Consider the following 21,514-nt stretch of genomic DNA (forward strand, 5'->3'; position numbering starts at 1 on the left):
TCCAACACTGGTCTAACCAATGTCCTGTACTGCCGCAACATGACCTCCCAACCCCTGTATTCAATACTCTGACCAATAAAGGAAAGCATACCAAACGCCTTCTTCACTATCCTATCTACCTGTGACTCTACTTTCAAGGAGCTATGAACCTGCACTCCAAGGTCTCTTTGTTCAGCAACACTCCCTAGGACCTTACCATTAAGTGTAGAAGTCCTGCTAAGATTTGCTTTCCCGAAATGCAGCACCTCGCATTTATCTGAATTAAACTCCATCTGTCACTTCTCAGCCCATTGACCCAGATGCAGATGCTGGAAGTAAGAGTTAATAGTAGAGTCATTAGGGACATTTAAGCGACTGCTGGACATGCACATGGACAGCAGTGATTTGGGGGGTGCGTAGGTTAGATTATTTTATTTTAGATTAAGAATAATCCTCAGCACAACATGGTGGACTGAAGGGCCTGATCTGTGCTGTACTTTTTTACGTTCTATGGTCTAGATGTGAAGCTGGAAAAGCACAGCAGGTCAGCGAGTATCTGAGGAGCAGGAAGGTCAGCGTTACAGGCCCGGAGACAGCTGTCTGACCCGCTGTGCTTTTCCAGGTACATTTTTATCTCCTCACCTTTGGTCCTGTGAATGCTTCAGTCCCTTTCAAATAAAGTTGATGTGGTTTTGATGAGCTGACATGCAGATGTCGAGACGGATAAGATCAGAGACGTTATGACCAGTGTTTTAGATTAGATTAGATTAGATTCCCTACAGTGTGGAAACAGACCCTTCTGCCCAACCAGCCCACACCAACCCTCCGAAGAGTAACTCACCCAGACCCACTACTCTCTGACTAATGCAGCGAACACTATGGGGCAATTTAGCATGGCCAATTCATCTGACCTTTAATGCGCTCCACAACACCTACCTTTTAGACCAAGGTTTAGATCATTTATCCTCATATCTCCTCATGGGGATCTGTGCCAAATGTTTTGAATGTAGGCACCCAAGCAAGTTTCCTCTTCCAGAATTAAGAATGTAAATATTTACAGAGTGTGAGTCAAGTTTAGATTAGATTCCCTACAGTGTGGAAACAGGCCCTTCGGCCCAACAAGTCCACACCGACCTTCCAAAGTGCAACCCACGCAGACCCATTCCCCTACGTCTAATACTATGGGCAATTTAGCATGGCCATTTTACCTAACCTGCACATCTTTTGGACTGTGGGAGGAAACCGGAGCACCCGGAGGAAACCCACGTAGACACGGGGAGAATGTGCAAACTGCACACAGTCAGTCACCTGAGGTGGGAATTGAACATGGGTCCCTGACACTGTGAGGCAACAGTGCTAACTTTTCTAGATACTAATAACTTTGAGGGATATGGAGATGGGCCTGGGAAAATGGCAGATGCTCAGCCACAAAATAGGTCTAGAATGGCAGTGCAAGATTGAGGGGCTGAATGGTCTACTCCCATGTTCCTATATGAATAATAGGCAACCATCCTTTGAACTTGTTTCTATGTTACATCTTTAATTCCTTCTCTTGCACAGAATAGCTTTAATGTGTTGGCTCCCTACAGCGTGGGAAGTTCCAACAGGACATTCATTGTGAGATAGACACTGCGTTGGTGTTGAACTGAAAAAGGGGCAAACAAAACAGCCGAGCAGCAAACTTCTCATCCCACTCACAAACACTACATTGCCTCAATGGAAACTTTACAAATAAGGTTTGGCTAATTTTACTGATTCTGACACAGAACCACAGCTTTCATAGAGGGCACTAGTCATGCATCATGCAGCATATGATGTAGTAGAATGCAGTTAATCCCACTCTGTACTTAACACAAACAAAATGTGCAGACCTCTTAGCCAGGAGACCCGATTTCAAGTCTCACCTGCACTAGAGGTGTATAAAGACATATCTGAGCAGGTTAATTAGAAAATGTCTAACATCTCCTTTATCAGGTTCCTTCAGTAACACATCTTTAGAATTTTCATACTTTCATTTCTTTGAAAGCCATCCAGCAATTTATCCCGTATGTTTAAATCCCGAGATTGATGCTAAGTCAATCTCTCATCATTTCTGGTAAAATATTTCAGATTCTGATAAAACAATGTGTGTAAAGAAAATTGTTCTCATTTTAACTAGGTCATAAGATGGAAATAGAAAATACCTTATTTGGACGACTCATGCTCCCATTTTCAATACCATGTGTAAGCGTTCAGCAATATTTAAATAAAGGAACAAAATTGGGCCATTCAGCCCCTCGAGCCTGATCTGCCTGAACATGATTACTTTGTTTCCTAACCCCAATCTCCTGCCTTCTCCCAGTAAACTCTTGATCCTATCTCTGTCTCAAATACACTCAATGACTTGATTCCACAGCCCTCTGCGCCAATGCATTCCACAGGTTAACCACCCTCTGACTGAAGAAATTCCTCTTCATCTCTGTTCTAAAGGGTTGTCCCTTGATTCTGAGACTCTGCCTTCGGGTCCCATATATCTCTCCATGTCCACTCTATCCCAGTCTCTCAGTATTCTATAAGTTTCAATGAGATGTCCTGTCATCCTTCTAAACTCCATTGAGTACAGACCCAGAGGTCCTCAATCACTCCTCATATGAAAAGCCCTTCATCCCTGCAATCATTCTTGTAAACCCCTGGACCCCCTCCAGTGCCAGCACATCCTTCCTTAGATATGGCACCCAAAATTGCTCACAATATTACAAATGTGATCTGATCAGAGTCTTACACAGTCATAGAGCTGTACAACATAGAAATAGACTGTTCAGTAAACTCATCCATGCCAACCAGATATCCTAATTTAATCTAGTCCAATTTGCCAGCACTTGACCCATATCCCTCTGAACTGTTCCTATTCATATACCCATTCAGATGCTTTTAAATGTTGTCATTGTACCAGCCTCCACCACTTCCTCTGGCAGCTCATTCCATACACGCTCCACCCTCTGTGTAAAAAAGTTGTCCCCTCTTCCCCTCTCACCTTAAACCTATGCCCTTTAGTTTGAACACTCCTATTCTGAGGAAAAGATTTTGACTATCCACCTTATCTATGCCCCTCATGATTTTATCAGCCTCTATCAGGTCACCCCTCAGCCTCCAATGCTCCTGGGAAAACAGCCCCAGCCGATTCAGCCTCTCCCTCTAGCTCAAATCCTCCAACCCTGGCAATACCCTTGCAAATCTTTTCAGAACCCTTTCAAGTTCACAGGGAGAATAGCAGGGAGACCAGAAATGAATGCAGTATTCCGAAAGTGGCCTAACCAATGTCCTGTACTGCAGCAACATGACTTTCAAAGTCCTATTCTCAATACTCTGACCAATAAAGGAAAGCATACCAAACGCCTTCTTCACTATCCTATCTACCTGCGATTCCACTTTCAAGGAGCTATGAACCTGCACTTCCAGGTCTCTTTGTTCAGCAACACTCCCTAGAACCTTACTGTTAAATGTATAAGTCTTGCCCTGATTTCCCTCACATTTATCTAAATTAAACTCGACCTGCCACTCCTCAGTGACTCCAGTCACTCCTGAAATATCACCACCAATGCCTCCACAATCTCCTTAGCTATCTCCTTCAGAACTGGTCTGGGTGACTTATCCACCTTCAGAGCTGTCAGCTTCCTCAGCACCTTCTCCTTAGGCCACTACACTCCCCTCTGCCCAACTCTCCTGAAGTTATGATGCTGCTGGTGTTTTCCACAGTGAAAACTGATGCAAAGTTCCTATTCAGTTCATCCGCCATTCCCTTGTTCCCAATACGACTTCTCCAGCCTCAGTTTCCAGTGGTCCAATGTCCACTCTTGCCTCTCTCTTATTGTTAGATATCTAAAAAATACTCTTGCAATCTTCTTTGTATTATTGGCTAGCTTACTCTCATATTTCACTTTCTCCGCCTCTTTGCTTTTATAGTTACCCTTTGCTGGTTTTCCTACTAATAATCAGCACTGTTCGTGCATTTTCTCTCTCTCTTTCCCTCTCTTTACTCTGAGACTCCATGGCAACCGTCGTCCTCTTTCTCAAAGACTGGCGAGAATGATTAAGATAAAAATAAATCGACATGACAGAACCACTTCTGGGAACGCAATCAATGTACAAAATGCTGCCACAAAGCTAATCCTTTATTTCTTGAAAAGCTGTTCCTTGGCTCAAGGAGACTCTGTCCTTGATATTTTTCAGAGGGACAATAAGCCAGGCCGGGTTCCAATCAGTCTGGTTTGGTACAGAGATGAAAAGGATTTTGAGAGGCCTTTTGTTTATATGTAAACAGATGAGACTTCAGGCCAAAGTGGTCATGTTTTAGAAGTGACCTGTATAATGAAAGGGGAGTAGTCAGCTCTCTAGCTGAGCAGTTTTAGTTCAGTCTTGAACTGGGATGTTCAACAGGGAGCTGTGTGGAAACTCTCTCTCTCTTTTCTCGCCTTCAACATCAACCTCATAAAGTCATAGAGATGTACAGCACGTCCAACCCGACCAGATATCCCAACCCTATCTAGTGCCCCCTGCCAGCACCTGGTCCATATCCCTGAACCCTTTCAAGTTTCACAACATCTTTCCAATAGGAAGGAGACCAGAATTGCATGCAATATTCCAACAGTAGCCTAAAAAATGTCCTGTAAGACCGCAACATGACCTCCCAACTTCTGTACTCAATACTCTGACCAATAAAGGAAAGCATACCAAACGCCTTCTTCACTATCCTATCTACCTGCGACTCCACTTTCAAGGAGCTATGAACCTGCACTCCAAGGTCGCTTTGTTGAGCAACACTCCCGAGGACCATACCATTAAGTGTATAAGTCCTGCTAAGATTTGCTTTCCCAAAATGCAGCACCTTGCATTTATCTGAATTAAACTCCATCTGCCACTTCTCAGCCCATTGGCCCATCTGGTCAAGATCCTGTTGTAATCTGAGGGAACCTTCTTCACTGTCCATTACACCTCCAATTTTGGTGTCATCTGAAAACTTACTAACTATACCTCTGTATTCACATCCAAATCATTTATATAAATGATGAAAAATAGTGGACTAGCACTAATCCTTGTGGCACTCCACTGGTCACAGGCCTCCAGTCTGAAATACAACCTTCCACCACCACACTGACTTCTACCTTTGAGCCTGTTCTGTATCTAAATGGCTGTTCTCCCTGTGTTCCATGAGATGTAACCTTGCTAACCAGTCTCCATGGGGAACCTTGTCAAATGCCTTAGTGAAGTCCATATAGATCACGTCTACTGCTGTAAGCAGGTGTTCCATTTATACTGGGTTTTAAAGGGAGTTTGCTTATTGGGACTGTTGTGTATATTCGGAACAGTATAGTTAATTCTATTTGGATAGTCTGAGTTCTGTAGGGTTTCCTTATTCTGTCCTTTGCGTTTCATTGTGCAAGTTTGTGGATAAATTTTTGTCTGTTTTAAAATCTAGTAGCAACCTAGCTAACTTACTCTGGGTAATTTTCACTGTACACTAACCAAAACAAATTGCAAAGTTATGGTCTGGGCAGCCTGCTTAAGAATGTTTTGAGTGGTCTGGCCTAGTCCATAACAATGCAAAGGACTATGGGACATGTTCGAAGGTGGAGTAGAGGTTTAAAACAACTAATCATTCTATTGAAAGGTGAAGCAAGCCTAGAGGGACTGGCCTAGTCCTGCTCCTATTTCTCACCTTCTTATGTTTCGGAGGGAAGGACATGGGAAACAGCGATGGCTAATTGCCTGATCTAGGGTGAAATAGTCTGTCCCAGTGTAAAGGATTTTCCTCATTGTTTTAATTGGCAGGAACATCAAGCCTTCATTTGTGCAGCGCATGAGCTCAAGACTGGCACAAAGATGTTAGGATTTAATAACATGTAGGAGCATGTTCCAACACAGCCAGCGACTACTTCCAGGTACACAATGTTAACTTACAAAGGTCCTCCTCCCTTACTCTTAAACCCAAGTGATCACATCCTTGTACTACTGAAACGTTTCAGTTTGTAGACAATATAGTCACATGTTTAAAACTGGCTGTGTGGCAATATTCCGATGAAAGGAGCTGGTACACAATATAAATCCTCCAGAATAAACCTCTCCAAAGACTTCGGTCCTTATTTAACTGACACAGTTTCCCCAAATATTAAATAGAATTGAATTGGCTTTATTGTCACATGAGTACAGTGAAAAGTTGACAAGTCACCACTGACAGTGCCATCTTAGGGACAAAGGGAGAGATTCTTGAGTACAGATTCTTCTGGAAAAAAAGAAAAGCAAAGAAATTAAAGGTCTTGCATTACAGATCTTCAAAAGTACAAAATTGTAGTAATTAATTAAAAAAAGGAACAGTTCAGAGTAACAGTCCTTCTGTGATCGAATAACAAAAAAAAAGACATTTTTAAAAAAAAGGAAATTAGATCATTTCACGGTTCTGGGCTTGATCACTCTGGATGGTATAGTGGCTCAGTGGTTAGCACTGCTGTCTCACAACACCAGGGACCCAGGTTTGATTCCAGCCTCAGGCAACTGGCTGTGTGGAATTTGTACATTCTCCGTGGATTTCCTCCCACAATCCAAAGATGTGCAGGTCAGGTGAAGTGGCCATGCTAAATTGCTTATTGTGTTCAGGGATGTGTAGGTTAGGTGCATTAGTCAGGGATAGACATAGAAGTAATAGGATAGGGGACTGGGTCTGGGTGGGTTACTCTCCAGACTGTTGGCATGAACTTGTTGGGCCGAAGGGCCTGTTTTCATACTGAAGGGATTCTATGACTCAATTCCATTGGAAGTGCTGAAGAGGTGTCACATGGAGTTACAGACAAATACCATTGCTGAAAGGTGTCCCAGACCACTCACTGGATCCAAAAGCAAAATGCCTTGGTCCTGGAAATCTAAACAAAATACTCAGCAGGTTAGGTAGCATCTGCAGAGAGAGAAACAGAGTAAATGTTTCATGTCAAGGTAAGTTATCCTTAATTCTTAAACATCAACTCAGTTTCTCTCCACAGAATCACAGAGATGTACAGCACAGAAACAAACCCTTCAGTCCAATTCGTCCATGCTGACCAGATATCCTAAATTAATCTAGTCCTATTTGCCAGCATTTGGCCCATATCCCTCCAAATCCTACCTATTCATATACCCCTCCTGATGCCTTTTAAATGCTGTAATTGTACCAGCCTTCACCACTCCCTCTGGCAGCTCATTCCATACACGCACCACCCTCCGTGTGAAAATGTTGCCCCTCTCACCTTAAACCTGTGCCCTCTAGTTTTGGACTTCCCTACCCTAAGGAAAAGACTTTGACTATTTATCCTATGCATGTCCCCCATGATTTTATAAACCTCTATAAGGTCACCCCTCAGCCTCTGACACTCCAGGGAAAACAGCCCCAGCCTATTCAGCCTCTCCCTATAGCTCAAACCCAGATTGCCCAGATGATGTTTGATAAACCAGATTGGCTTTGACAAAAAAACCTCAGTAAAAATATTACTGTGTTCTTGAAACCTGTTTGAAAAAACAAAATAAAAATCTACTGTGGCTCTGGAAGAAGTTTATTTTCATTTACTCACAGGCTGTGGGCATCATTGGCTAGACTAGTATGTAATGCCCATCCCTAATTGCCCAGAGGGTGGGTAAGAGTCAACCATATGGCTGTGGGTCTGGAGTCACATTAGGCCAGACCAGGTAAAGATGGCTGTTTCCTTCCCTAAAGGACATTAATGGACCAGATGGGTTTTCCCAAATAATCAACAATCACGTCCAGAAACCCTAGCCAGTACCCCCTACATCAAAGACCTCTTGGAAATGACTGCCAGACTACTCAGACCCCTTGGCATCATGGTAGCCCACCAACTCACCAACGCACTAAAACAGCAGCTAATGAACTTTGAAGACCCTATACAGACAACAAGCAAAACTAATGTCCTTTACAAAATACCGTGCAAGGACTGTAACAAACACTACATTAGACAGACAGGCAGAACATTAGCCACCAGGATACATGAACACCAACTAGCCACAAAACGACATGACCCTGTCTCACGAGTATCTTTACATACAGATAAGGAAGGACATCACTTCGACTGGGACAACACATACATCCTAGGACAAGCCAAACAGAGACACGCATGAGAATTCTTAGAAGCATGACATTCCAACTGGAACTCTGTCAACAAATACATCGAGTTAGACTCCATTTACCACCTCCTGAGAAAAAGAACAGGAAATGACATCACCACAGGAAATGACATCACCAACCCAAAGAAACCCAAACATATAAATAGAAAGCAGGAATTATCAGCAGTGCTTCACTTGGAGGCCCACTGAAGTTACCTAGTAGGATGACAAAACGAACCTTCCAGCTCAGCGAGCAAACCTACATCCAGAACCACAACCTGAGCTACAAATCTTCTCAAAACTCACTCACAATAGCTTCATGGCCATCATTTTATTCATAATTCCAAATTCACTATAAGGATTTGAACCAAGGCCCCTAGAGGATTTGCTGAGTTTCTGGATCAATGGTCTAGCAATAATACGACGAGGCCATTGCCTACCCAGCTCAGGGGATTAATAATATCCAAACATATCTGTAAATGTAGAAATCCTAAACCTACTCCAGTCCAAAATTACACATTGAGCAATATGCAATGTAGAAAGAAAGGTTAAGAAATATTTGTCAGTAGGAAGAGTTAATTGTCTGCTAACCTGAGAAGGTGCGGAGTCCAAGTCTCTGGGTGACATCATGTCATCATTTCGCATATTTTGTTTTAAGAAAATCTTATGATAATTTCAGAATTACTTTTTGCAATTTTTTTTGTCTTAAAGAAAACCTCTTTCATTTCTTTTTTCACACTGCCTTCAAGTGTACGGGCAAAATGTTGCTCATTCCAAATTCTATGTTCAAATTGATTGTCTTCCAAAATATATCTTCTCTATATGTTTTGGTAACATATAGAACATAGAGTCATAGAGATGTACAGCATGGAAACAGACCCTTTGGCCTGTAATTTTGTAAACCTCTATAAGGTCACCCTTCAGCCTCCGACACTCCAAGGAAAACAGCCCCAGCCTGTTCAACCTCTCCCTATAGCTCAAATCATCCAACCCTGGTAACAACCTTGTAAATCTTTTCCAAACGCTTTCAAGTTTCACAATGTCCTTCTGATGGGAGGGAGACCAGAATTGCATGCAATATTTCAACAGTGGCCTAACCAATGTCCTGTCGCTCAGCAAGTCGTTAGGATATGAACTGCACTACCTGGAAGCATGATGGAGGCAGGATCAATTGAGGCATTCATGAGGCCATTGAATTTTGTTTCCTAAACAGGAGGCAATGAGCAGGGTTATGGGGGAAAGGCAGAAGTTTGCCACAAAATGCTCAGAGATCCCAGTGCAGACACAATGGGCCAAATGGTCTATTCTGCACCATGAGTACAAGGTAATCTTGAATCAATAATGGGCCAATGGTCTGAGAAGTGACAGATGGAGTTGAATTCAGATAAATGCGAGGTGCTGCATTTTGAGAAAGCAAATCTTTGCAGGACTTAATGGTAAGGTCCAAACAAAGAACAAAGAGACCTTAGAGTGCAGGTTGAAAGTGGAGTCGCAAGTAGATAGGATAGTGAAGAAGGCGTTTGGTATACTTTATTGGTCAGAGTATTGAGTACAGGAATTGGGAGGTCATGTTGCGGCTATACAGAGCGTTGGTTAGGCCACTGTTGGAATATTGGTCTTCTTCCTATCAGAAAGATGTTGTGAAACTTGAAAGGGTTCAGAAAAGATTTATAAGGATGTTGCCAGGGTTGGAGGATTTGAGCTATAGGGAGATGCTGAACAGGCTGGGGCTGTTTTCCCTGGAGCGTCAGAGGCTGAGGGGTGACCTCATAGAGGTTTACAAAATTATGAGATGCATGGATAGGGTAAATAGACAAAGTCTTTTCACTGGGGTGGGGGAGTCCAGAACTAGAGGGCATAGGTTTATGATGAGAGAGGAGAGATTTAAAAGAGACCTAAGGGGCAACTTTTTCACACAGAGGGTGATACAAGTATGGAATGCACTATCAGAGGATGTGGTACAATTATAACCTTTAAGAGGCATCTGGATGGGTATATGAATAGGAAGGGTTTGGAGGGATATGGGCCGGGAGCTGGCAAATGGGACTAGATTGGGTTGGGATATCTGGCCGGCATGGACGGGTTGGACCGAAGGGTCTGTTTCCGTGCTATACAGCTTTATGACTCTATGGCTTTGATGGGCCAAAGGGCCTCTGCCATGTATGATTCTACGAATTTTTTTCTATCACCCTGGGGTTTACATCTTTTGCAACAGCCTTTGAAGATTTCCCCGCCTTGGTTCAGAATCTTAGATTAGATTAGATTACTTACAGTGTGGAAACAGGCCCTTCAGCCCAACAAGTCCACACCGACCCGCCGAAGCACAACCCACCCATACCCCTACATTTACCCTTTACCTAACAGTACAGGCAATTTAGCATGGCCAATTCACCTGACCCGCACATCTTTGGACTGTGGGAGGAAACCGGAGCACCCGGAGGAAACCCACGCAGACACAGGGAGAACGTGCAAACTCCACACAGTCAGTCGCCTAACCACTGTGCCACTGTGCCACCGTGGGAACAATTTATCCCTGTTCCCTCTATCCAGATTCCACTCCCCACCCCCACCGCACCCCCCCCCCCCCCCCCACCCCCTACCCTGCTGCCACCAGAGATCTTCTGGTCTCCTCTCCGGTAAAGGGAACCTGTGCTGATCTCCCCAACATTTCCTCACAGTCGAAGTGGCATCCTCTCGGAATCAGAACACATTCCTGTAGGAATGTTGGAAATCCGAAACAGAAGCAGGAAGTGCTGGAGAATCCCAGCAGGTCTGCCAGCATGTGTAGCGAGAGAAGCAGAATTAACATTTCCAGTCCTGTATGTGGAGTGTGTATATTAGTTATCCAAAGCATTTCCCAATCTTGTTGAAAACATTCTGAGCAGACTTTCCAATGTATGTCAGATTGACTTTTCCAGAAACTGAGAACCAGCTTTTAGCCTCCACATCTTTTATTATTTTTTTAAAAAATGGTAATTAAACACACCCCTTGTCGCATGATTAAGATGTGAAATAACGCACAGTGACTTCCTTGAGTGGGGGTGGTGGGGGGACAGACTGCAGAGTGCAGCAGTGAAATCTGATCTCATCTGTCACTGGGTGTAACGCGCCTGGTCTGTACACTGGGCTCTCTCTGTCTCTCTGTCCAAACCGTGTGTTACTGGGGGATCAGAACACAGAGTAAAGACAAAACATTTCAGAGATCAAAGAAGCAAAGGGAAAAGAGAGAGAGAGGGAAGGAAATGAAAGGTTTGAAAGTGCCCAGGAAAGGGCTGGCTGTTCCTGCACAGCATCCGCTCTCCAACGGCAAGACCATCAAGAAGGAGCCGCGGCTCAGGGCGCCTCGCCGGGAAGGCAAGGAGGAACACAGCCCCCTGGGCAAGGGACGGAAGAGGTACCGACCTCCCGACGTGAGGACCATCTTCAGCGACGTGGAGGAGCCCAGGCTGAGGGAGGAGAGAGGACAAGACCATCACTTCATCCCCCTGGTGTCTGACAATGTCTGGTGTGACCGCTGCTGCCACTTTGTGTGTGGTCAGTTTCTGAGGTGTACAGGTGAGTGAGTGGTCAGTTTCTGAGGTGTACAGGTGAATGAATGGTCAGTTTCTGAGGTGTACAGGTGAGTGAGTGGTCAGTTTCTGAGGTGTACAGGTGAATGAATGGTCAGTTTCTGAGGTGTACAGGTGAGTGAGTGGTCAGTTTCTGAGGTGCACAGGTGAGTGAGTGGTCAGTTTCTAAGGTGTACAGGTGAGCGAGTGGTCAGTTTCTGAGGTGCACAGGTGAGTGAGTGGTCAGTTTCTGACTTGTGCAGGTGAGTGAGTGGTCAGTTTCTGAGGGGTACAGGTGAGTGAGTGGTCAGTTTCTGAGGTGTACAGTTGAGTGAGTGGTCAGTTTCTGACGTGTGCAGGTGAGTGAGTGGTCAGTTTGTGATGGGGCTTATCATTGCCAGTGGGTAAGTGAGAACTCAAATATCAATTCCTAATGAACAATTTAGACTCTGTTCAGTTTCTGTTCAGTTAAAGGCAGACAAACAAAACATCAGTTCTCTTTACAGCCAAACATTTGGGGAACCAGTAAACTGTCTGGGGATCTCCCCAGTTGGGTGGTTATTTATTGCTGATCCCTAATTCAGAGAATCGTTGAATCCCTATAATGCAGAAAGAGGCCATTTGGCCCATCAAGTGTGCACCAAGCCTCTAAAGAATACCCCACTCACACCTACCCCATTCCCATTATTCCACATGTAGTATTTTGTTACCATGGCTAATCCACTTAACTTGCACATCCTTGGACACGACATGGCGTGTTTTAGTATGGGCCAACCCACCTAAGTGACATATCCTTTTGGATTTTGGAAGCCAACTGGAGCACCCAGAGGCGACACATGCGGACACGGGGAAAATGTGCCCTTGAGAAGGTGGTGGTGAACTGCCTTGTTGAACTGCTGCAGTCCCTGTGCTCTGAGTTGACCCACAATCTCCTTTGGTGGGGGGGTGGTGTTTCGGGAATTTTGACCCCGTCGGAGTAAAGAAAACGCAACATATTTTCACGCTCAGAATGTGGAGTAGTTTGGAAGGGAACTTGCAGGTTGTGGTGCTCTTATGTGCCTGCAGCTCTGTTCATGGAGGCCTGACGAGAGTGTGTCCTTTCCTTGCTGGTCATTAACTAGATAAATGCTGGAGAGTTTTCTGGGACTATGAGTTATTCAGAGTCTTTCATTAGTTAGGGGGAATGGGCACCACCTCCATAATTATCACCTCAGTATGGGGAGGTGTTGGTGTAGTGGTATTATCACTAGACTGTTAATCCAGAGACTTAAGGAATGTTCTGGGGGCCTGAGATCAAATCCCACCATGGCAGATGGTGGAATTTGAATTCAATAAATATCTAGAATTAAGAATCTACTGACTACTATAAATCAGTTGCCAATTGTTGGAAAACCCATCTGGTTCATCAGCTTCATTTTGGGAAGGAAACTGCTATTCTTACCTGGTCTGGCCTACTTGTGACTCCAGACCCACAGCAATGTGGTTGACTCTCAACTGCCCTCTGGGCAATTAGGGATGGGCAATAAATACTGGCCTCGCCCTGTTACAGGATCTCCTAATTCTGTGTTGTGCACTTACCAAAATTTTGATTCACTAATTGGCTTGTAGGTAGGAAATGCTCACCGTTCTACCAAACCCAACTCACCATGGGAATTTGGGGTACTGTTAGAATTTCGGGATTCTGGTACAGTTTTGAGGTTCTCCCTCGAATTTAATTTCTTCGCTCAGTCTATGCAGAAGTGACCCTTTGTTCATCTTTGACCCTTTCAGTCATCTGACCTCAAAACAGCAATTGTTGTCTAATCATGTCATCTGAAGATTTCAGGGAACATTTTATGGGGCATCACATACTGGGTCATTTTTAGAAAGAAATCATTAAATCAGCATAGAAGGAGGCCATATGGTCTATTGTGCTTTGACCGACTTCTAGTTGTCTGCAGCCCAGTAAGTTGCTCATCCTCAATCATTGGTCCAACTCCCTTCTTAAAATTAATCACTATTTCAGGTAGGGTGTTCCAGGTTCTCTCCCCATCTGAGTGATAGAAAAGTCTCTTAAACTTAATCTGCAGTTGGAGCTATCCCAAATGATCTAAAATCTGTTCAACCAGTCACCTGAGGGAATCGCGCTTTCCTATCTATTTTTATCAAATATTTATTCTTGGGGTAACAGCATTAGGAAGACAATAGTGTGTAATTATTCAGGGTCATGAAGAGATAACCCCAGAGTATAACAAAACAAGAAATACGAGGTGGAAGTCGACCGTTGGGTCCATCGAACTCATTTCCTTCAGGGCAATTATGGCTGAACTCAAGAGGCGAAACACCTGTCCATCTCAGCTTTAAATATATTCAGTGATGGAGCATTTACAATTCTCTGAGATTGATAATTCCAAAAGTCTGCAAACCCTTTAAGTGAAGTAATTTCTTCACATCTGACTGTCAATGTAACACCTTTATTTAGAAAGGGAAGGAGACAAAAAACAGGCAACTGTAGGTCACTGAGCTTATTATCTGTTTATTGGAGTTTATTATAAAGGATGTAACACAGAGCATTTAGTAATACAGTAGCGCCTCGACTTACAAACTTAATCCGTTCTGGGACCCTGTTCGCGAACTGAGTCAATTTTCCCATTGTTCGGATATTCAAAGCGCACGTAGTAAAGCAGAACAATGACAATGAAACCACGGGCTTTTTGCGTTCGTACCTTCATTCGTACCTTGAATTTCGTACGTACGTTGAAGCAAAATTTTGTAAACCGATATGTTCGTGAACAGGATCGTTCGTATGTCAAGGCACTATATATAATATGGTGACTAGCAGAGTCAGTGCATGAAGGGTGAATCATACCACAAATTTTGCTAGAATTCTTTGAGGATGTAACAAACAGATTAGATAAAGGGGAAGGAGTAGATGTAATATATGTGGGTTTTCAGAAGGTGTTTGATAAGATGCCACACATTAGGCTATTTCCTACGATAAGACCCCATGGTGTTGGAGGTTGGATGTTAATATGGACAGAGGATTAACTAACTAATAGCAGCCAGAAAGTTGGAATAAGGATGGCATTTTCACCATGGCAACCTGTAACTAATGGAGAGCCACAGGGATCAGCACTGGGGCCGCAATCATTTACATATATTTCAATGATTTATACTATCACTAAGTTAGTAGATGACAGAGCAATAAATGGGAAGGCAAGTCATGAGGGTGACACAAAGAGACTTCAGATGAATATAGACAAATTGAGTGAGTGAGCAAAATCTTGTCAAATGAAATGCCATGTCGTAAAAAGTGAGGTGGTGCACTTTGGCGGGAAGAATAGAGGAGCTGGATTTTATTGAAATGGAGAAAGACTGCGGAAAACTGCAGAACGGAGAGGTCTGGGAATCTCCTTGCATGTATCTCAAAAAAACTAGCATCTAAGCTCGCCGGGTATTAGGGAAGGCAAATGGGATGTTGGCTTTTATTTAAAAGGGAGGTTAGAGTTCTCAAGGGCAACTATGGATGGATCATAAATGCTTGCCCAGCCAATACTGTCCATCATATATGGTTAAATTTAAAAGTGTAGGAAGCTGAGTTGGTGGCCCTTGAAGACAGAATCCTTGTATTGCAAGGAAAACTCTTTGAACTTGTGTCTTGTGCCAAATCCCAACTTTTCATCCATTAGAATTCACCTCCACCTATTTTGGTCAGCATCTTTGACAGAAATTAACCTTGTCTCTTGCCTTCTGCTATTTTAACTAGCATGTCTATTAATCAAAGCACACGATGACCCAATTTACCCAATTCAAGGTATGAACGAAGGTACAAATGCAAAAAGCCCGTGGTTTCATTGTCATTGTTCTGCTTTGCTACGTGCGCTTTGAATATCCGAACAATGGGAATCAAATCAACAGAGAACACTGACTACATTCTTGTACCTAACAAGAACTAATTTTTGCTACGAATAAATCAATTCTACTCACAATTCTAATAAATTCCAATCAATTCTCAACAGTTATGAGCTAACAATGTGTAGCTTTACCGTTTAAAACTCTAATCCACCTTTAACATCCTTACTCAGACATAGACACTGTGGGCAGTACAGTGGCACAGTGGTCAGCACTGCTGTCTCACAGCGCCAGAGACCCAGGTTCAATTCTTGCCTTAGGTGACTGACTGTGTGGAGTTTGCACATTCTCCCCGTGTCTGTGTGAGTTTCCTCCCACAGTCCAATGATGTGCAGGTCAGCCAAATTGCCCATAGTGTTAGGTAAAGGGGTAAATGTATGGGTGGGTTGTGCTTTGGCAGGTTGGTGTGGACTTGTTGGGCTGAAGGGCCTGTTTCCACACTGTAAGTAATCTAAATTTAAAGAAAATTTTATTAGTGGGGGGAGAATTTCTGAAGAAGAACAGTTCAGTAGCACCAGTCCTCTGGGTTTGCTGATATGATCTTTATGCATCTCAAGAGCTTCTGTTTTTCAATCTCCTTTCACCAGGAGGCACAGGACAATTGGTAAGCTAATTACAAAGCTTCATAGTTACTGGTTAAAAGCAGCAGATTACAGCAACTGGTGGGAGAAAATAGCTGGGTTGTTTCGGGTACTTTCTCTGAAGAGACATGCATCGCACACTTCCAGTGGTTTGAAGGCATCTCCCACTGTATTGTTCACATCCCCTAACTGTTCAACTGCCCAGGAACTAATCAGAGAGTTGTCAGAGTTGATGACCTTTGGCATCGACCAGCAGCAGGTGCCTGATTGGTTTATGCAACTGTGATAGGTGCACAAACCAATCAGGTACCTGTTGCTGGTTGAATTTCACTTTGCACCCCCCCTGTGCCATGCCATCTGATCTCATCTTCCCCCACTCTTACAAAGCAGCAATGTAAACATGACTTATAATGAGTTCCAGCAACTTGATTTTTAGGAAGTGCAGTAAAATCTCCACTGTCATTTTTTTTTGTAAAGCCTTTTTGTTCACAATCCAAAATAAAGAAACATAAAAGAAATGTGGTCTTTACGCACGTATCTGCTGCCTTCTGGGTGGTGGGGATCACAGGTTTGAAAGATGCAATTGGAGCACCTTGGGCTAGTTACTGCAGTAGCATCTTGTGGATGGTACACACTCCTGCCACTGTGCATTGCTGGTGGAGGGAGTGAATTGGAGAGGATGGATGTAGTGCCAATCAATTTGATTGCATTGTCTTGGATGATGTTGACATTCTTGAGTGTTGTTGGAGCTGTACTCATCCAAGCAAGTGGGGAGTATCCCATTGCACTCATGCCTTGTGGCTTATGGATGGTGAGTGGGTGAGTTACTCACTGCAGGAATCCCAGCCTCTGACCTGCTCTTGTCAGGTTGCTCTTGTTAACTGAGCCATTGATTCCAGCGAAATGGTCAATGCAAAACCCTTGTGAATTCAATTGGAATTTTATTCTGATTGACAAGTCTCAATCTGACCCTTTGCTCTCTGTTACACCAGGCCCTGCTCATGTGAACGACTTTGTGAATCTGATTTATTACAAGTTTAATTTCACAATAGCAGAGCATTGTGCTCTATATTTATGCCATACAAGCATACCTGCAATTTCTGGAATGCCATCATTGCACCTGTTGCATTCCTATTCAGTTGTTAAATATGTTTTCATTGCAAATGGCAAGAATTGGTTGCTGTGCTAATTGATGAGCTGCTCCTCCCTCCTGGCTATTTACTCACCTTACTTGACTTGGGCTAGTGTGTGAACCACAACTTCCTGGCAATGATGAGGCTGACGTAGTGCCTACTTTTGGAGCCTGATTGAGTTGTAGGACAATTACCTGTATTCTATTTCAAGGAGTTATCCCTTGGAGGAGTGAATTAGCCCCCATTTGTCTGAAAATAGCCTGGAATCTCTTTGAGATAACACTCTATTCCGTACAGAAATAATCCATTTATTTTTGTGTGCTATTTATATATTTGTTCTCTAGTCAAAAGTGTAGAATTGAAAGGGTGCAAATGCAACAGCTGTGTCTTTGCAGAGACAGAGTAGGCCACTTTTTAGACTATGTGTTGCTGGTTAAAGCACAGCAGGTTAGGCAGCATCCAAGGAATAGGAAATTCGACGTTTCGGGCATAAGCCCTTCATCAGGATGAAGGGCTTCATTCCTGATGAAGGGCTTATGCCCGAAACGTCGAATTTCCTATTCCTTGGATGCTGCCTAACCTGCTGTGCTTTAACCAGCAACACATTTTTAGCTGTGATCTCCAGTATCTGCAGACCTCATTTTTTTACACTTTCTAGACTAGACTACATAATCTTTACGTTTAGAGATGCTCTCTGTAAGTAACTACAATTATACGTTCTAGGCCTTGCTCATCCTTTAGCCTTAGTTTTCTAGCCCTATGACCACACACTTCAGAGAGAAAGTCTTGTGTGGGTCGTGCTTGGTATTATTAAATAAAGGATGAGATTTCAAGCAGGATGAAGGAGCAAAATGACCTGCTGGTATTTGTGCACAAAATGCTACAATACGTCACAATGAACAATTAAAAAAAGAGATTTCAAACTTTCAGTTATTGGCTGAAAGAATGACAGGAAAATTTCATCACATTTTAAAACTTTTATTGTGACAAATGATGAAAAAAAACTCTTGACTAAATGCTTTGTTGACAAAAACATATACATTAAACTACAGGAAATGTGCACTTATCACACTCTGCACAGTATTCCAGAGTTTCCTTTTAATAAATAATTAACAGTAGCTGCCAGCTTCCAAGAGCTTTCCATTTCCCTGTTTTACTGAGTAATAACCTTCAGTGACAGTCTCTCAGTTTTCGAATTGTTTCTTAAAGCCTTCAAGCAGCTGTAAAAGCCTGTTTCAATTAATTTTATTTTCCCTGAACCAGGCAAGGGCACATCTCTCTGATTCTGTCAAAGACTGCAAGATGTGTCCTTCACCTGTAATCCATCTCCCTCCCATCTCTGTGGTAACTTGCAAAGCTACAAAGCCTTTCCCTGGACTGTCCACACAAAACTGCTGTTTGTCTGTGACATCCATTAAACTGTAGAGAAGCCCATGACCTGATGACCAAAAATGGCCTTTTCTGCTCTAATCCCATTCCAATATGAAAGATCCCAGTGCAAAGGGTGATTAGCAATCCTTGATCCCAACTCACTTTCACTCAGAAGTTAATGGATAATTTACAGCACAATTTTGGGTGGCACAGTGGTTAGCACTGCTGACTCACAGCGCCAGAGACCCGGGTTCAATTCCTACCTCAGGCCACTGTCTGTGTGGAGTTTGCACATTCTACCTGTGTCTGTGTTGGTTTCCTCCGGATGCTGTGGTTTCCTCCCACAGTCCAAAAATGTGCAGGTCAGGTGGATTGGCCACGCTAAATTGCCCGTAGTGTTAGTTGAAGGGATAAATGTAGGGGAATGAGTTGGTCTTCAGAGGGTCGGTGTGGACTTGTTGGGCCGAAGGGCATGTTTCCACACTGTAAGTAATCAAATCAAATTGTGTACAATTCAATACCTATAGCACTTTTCTGGGACTTTAGTAGACTCGGAGTCTATCCATTGTAAAACCTATGACTGTTAGCACTGCCTCCACGTGTAAATATCTTGTATCTTCTTCTTGGTGAAGCATTTGATCTCTAACAATCAAATCAACCAGGTTTACATCAGATCTCAGATGTCCCCTTTATTTACCTCTAAGCTTAAAGTTATGGCCCATAATTAAATAATCTTATGGAACCCATGTCCCGAGAAGGTAGTTACTTGGTAGTGCAGAATTTGAGTATTGGTGGCATCCTGTTGTAGCTTTTCATCTTGAACTGATCAGGACACTTTGCAAGAAGCACCAAAGTGAAGGAAAATAATGCTAATCCTGTATGAAATGAGAATACTGATTGGTTAGCAAGTTAACAACCGTACAATCCCTGTTGTGCGGAAAGAGGCTGTTTGGCCCATTGAGTCTGTATCAACCCTCCAAAGGAGGTGGGAGGAGAGAGCAATTCAGGATTAGCTTGAACAGGGAGGATGTGATTAAGGTATATGAACTAGTCAAAAAACAAAGAACAATACAGCACAGGAACAGGCCCTTTGACCCCTTCAGGCCTGCACTGATACATTTTGATCATAGAGTCACGACAATGTGAAAACAGGCCCTTTGGCCCAACAAGTCCATACTGATCCTTCAAAGAGTAACCCACCCAGACCCCTTTCCCTACCCTATTACTCTATATTTAGCCTGACTAATGCACCTGACCTAGTCACAGTCCTCCATTCCAGTCCTTCCACTGTTACCCTCTGTCTCCATGACTGAGCCAGTTCTATATCTAGCTTGCCAGCTCAGCCCAATACCATGTGACGCCACCTTTTGTACCAGTCTGCCATGAGGGACCTTGTCTAAAGCTTTACTGAAATCCATATAGACAACATTAAACACTTTTCCATCAATCATCGTCGTCACCTCCTCAAAACACTCGATCAAATTAGTGAGACATGACCTCCCATGCACAAAACCATGCTGTCTATTGCTAATAAGTCCACTTGTTTCTAAATGCATATGGATCTTGTCCCCGAGAACCCTTTCCAACAATTTCCCTCCCACTGACATGAGGCTCACAGGTCGGTAATTTTCTGGGTTATACCTGCTACCCTTGCTAAACAATGGGATAACATTGACTATTTCCCAGTTCTCTGGGACCTCCCCTGTGGATACAAAGATGTCTGTCAATGCTCTAACAATTTGTTCTCTTGCCTCCCTCAATATTCAGGGATCGATCCCATCAGGATCCAGCGACTTATCTACCTTTAATACTTCTTTAAAAATGCATAAAATCTCTTACTTTTTAATAGCAACTTGGCTTAGAAATTCGATACTCCCTGAAATCATCCTCCACCAAATCTTTCTCTTTGGTGAATACTGCCAAAGTACAGAGGAACCTCGATTATCCGAACATCAATTATCTGAAGGACATCCCGAGGTCCCAATAGAAACATGACGGCAAAGAGCTGTTTCAACCCTGATCGCGCATTATGTTTACAGGTGCAATGATTAAAAACAAACTCTGCTCATTGCTGCCAAGAACAGTCCTGGACAGTCCAGGCACCCTCTCCAAATGACTGACTTCCCGCCCCCTTTCCTTCTCCCTCTCCCCACCCTAAACCCCCCCTTGCCTAGATAACCTCTCCAACATTGTCCTGTACAGGGCAGAAGTGGAACCTGTCAAAAAGTTGCAATAAAAAGTTGTGCGTGTGCGCTAATTGGGGCGGGCGGGGAAGTGTGGGGGTGGATGGGGTTGGGGGGGCAGGGAGGTAAGGATGTGGGGTGGGGGTGGATGGGGGTGGACAGGGGGCAGGCTCTCACGCGCAATGTGGTTTTGCCTGGTCCCCTGAACAGGGAGCAGACTTCACAAAAAACTCCAAGCCCCAGAGGAAATCGATTAACCGAATAATCAATTATCCAAACAAAATAGTGCCTGACCATTTTGTTCGGCTAATCGAGGTTCCTCTGTATTTGTTTAGGACCTCACCTCCCTTTTCTGGCTTCATTTGTCCTTGAATGGGCCAATCCTGTCCCTGGCTACCCTTTTGCTTTTAATATATGTATAAAAAGCCTTGAGATTCTCCTTAATTCTGTTGCTAACAACTTTTCATGACCCCCCTTTAGCCCTTCTCAATCTTGTTTAAATGCTTCCCTTATATACTTCAAGGGCTTCGTCTGCTCCCATTCTCCTCGACCTTATGTTTGCTTCCTGTTTCTTTTTGACCAACTTCAACACATCTCTGGTCATCCAAGGTTCAAGTAACTTGCCGTACCTATCCTTCATTTTTGCAGGAATGTGCTGCTCCTGAACTCTCATCAACTACTGTTTGAATTACATGCCCAACGTGGAC

General features: G+C 43.5%; 1 protein-coding gene across 1 annotated transcript in view; it reads left to right on the forward strand.

The window, feature by feature from the left end:
- The first annotated feature begins 11,208 nt into the window (after positions 1-11,208).
- The window catches only part of rassf3 (Ras association domain family member 3), a 220,171-nt gene continuing 209,865 nt past the window's right edge, over positions 11,209-21,514 (forward strand). Inside the window, exon 1 of the mRNA XM_060839655.1 lies at positions 11,209-11,655. Within this exon, the coding sequence (XP_060695638.1) occupies positions 11,343-11,655 (313 nt within the window). The 5' untranslated portion in view covers positions 11,209-11,342. The remainder of the gene's footprint in view (positions 11,656-21,514) is intronic.

Source organism: Hemiscyllium ocellatum, chromosome 19, assembly GCF_020745735.1.
Source record: "Hemiscyllium ocellatum isolate sHemOce1 chromosome 19, sHemOce1.pat.X.cur, whole genome shotgun sequence".
Lineage (NCBI taxonomy): Eukaryota > Metazoa > Chordata > Chondrichthyes > Orectolobiformes > Hemiscylliidae > Hemiscyllium > Hemiscyllium ocellatum.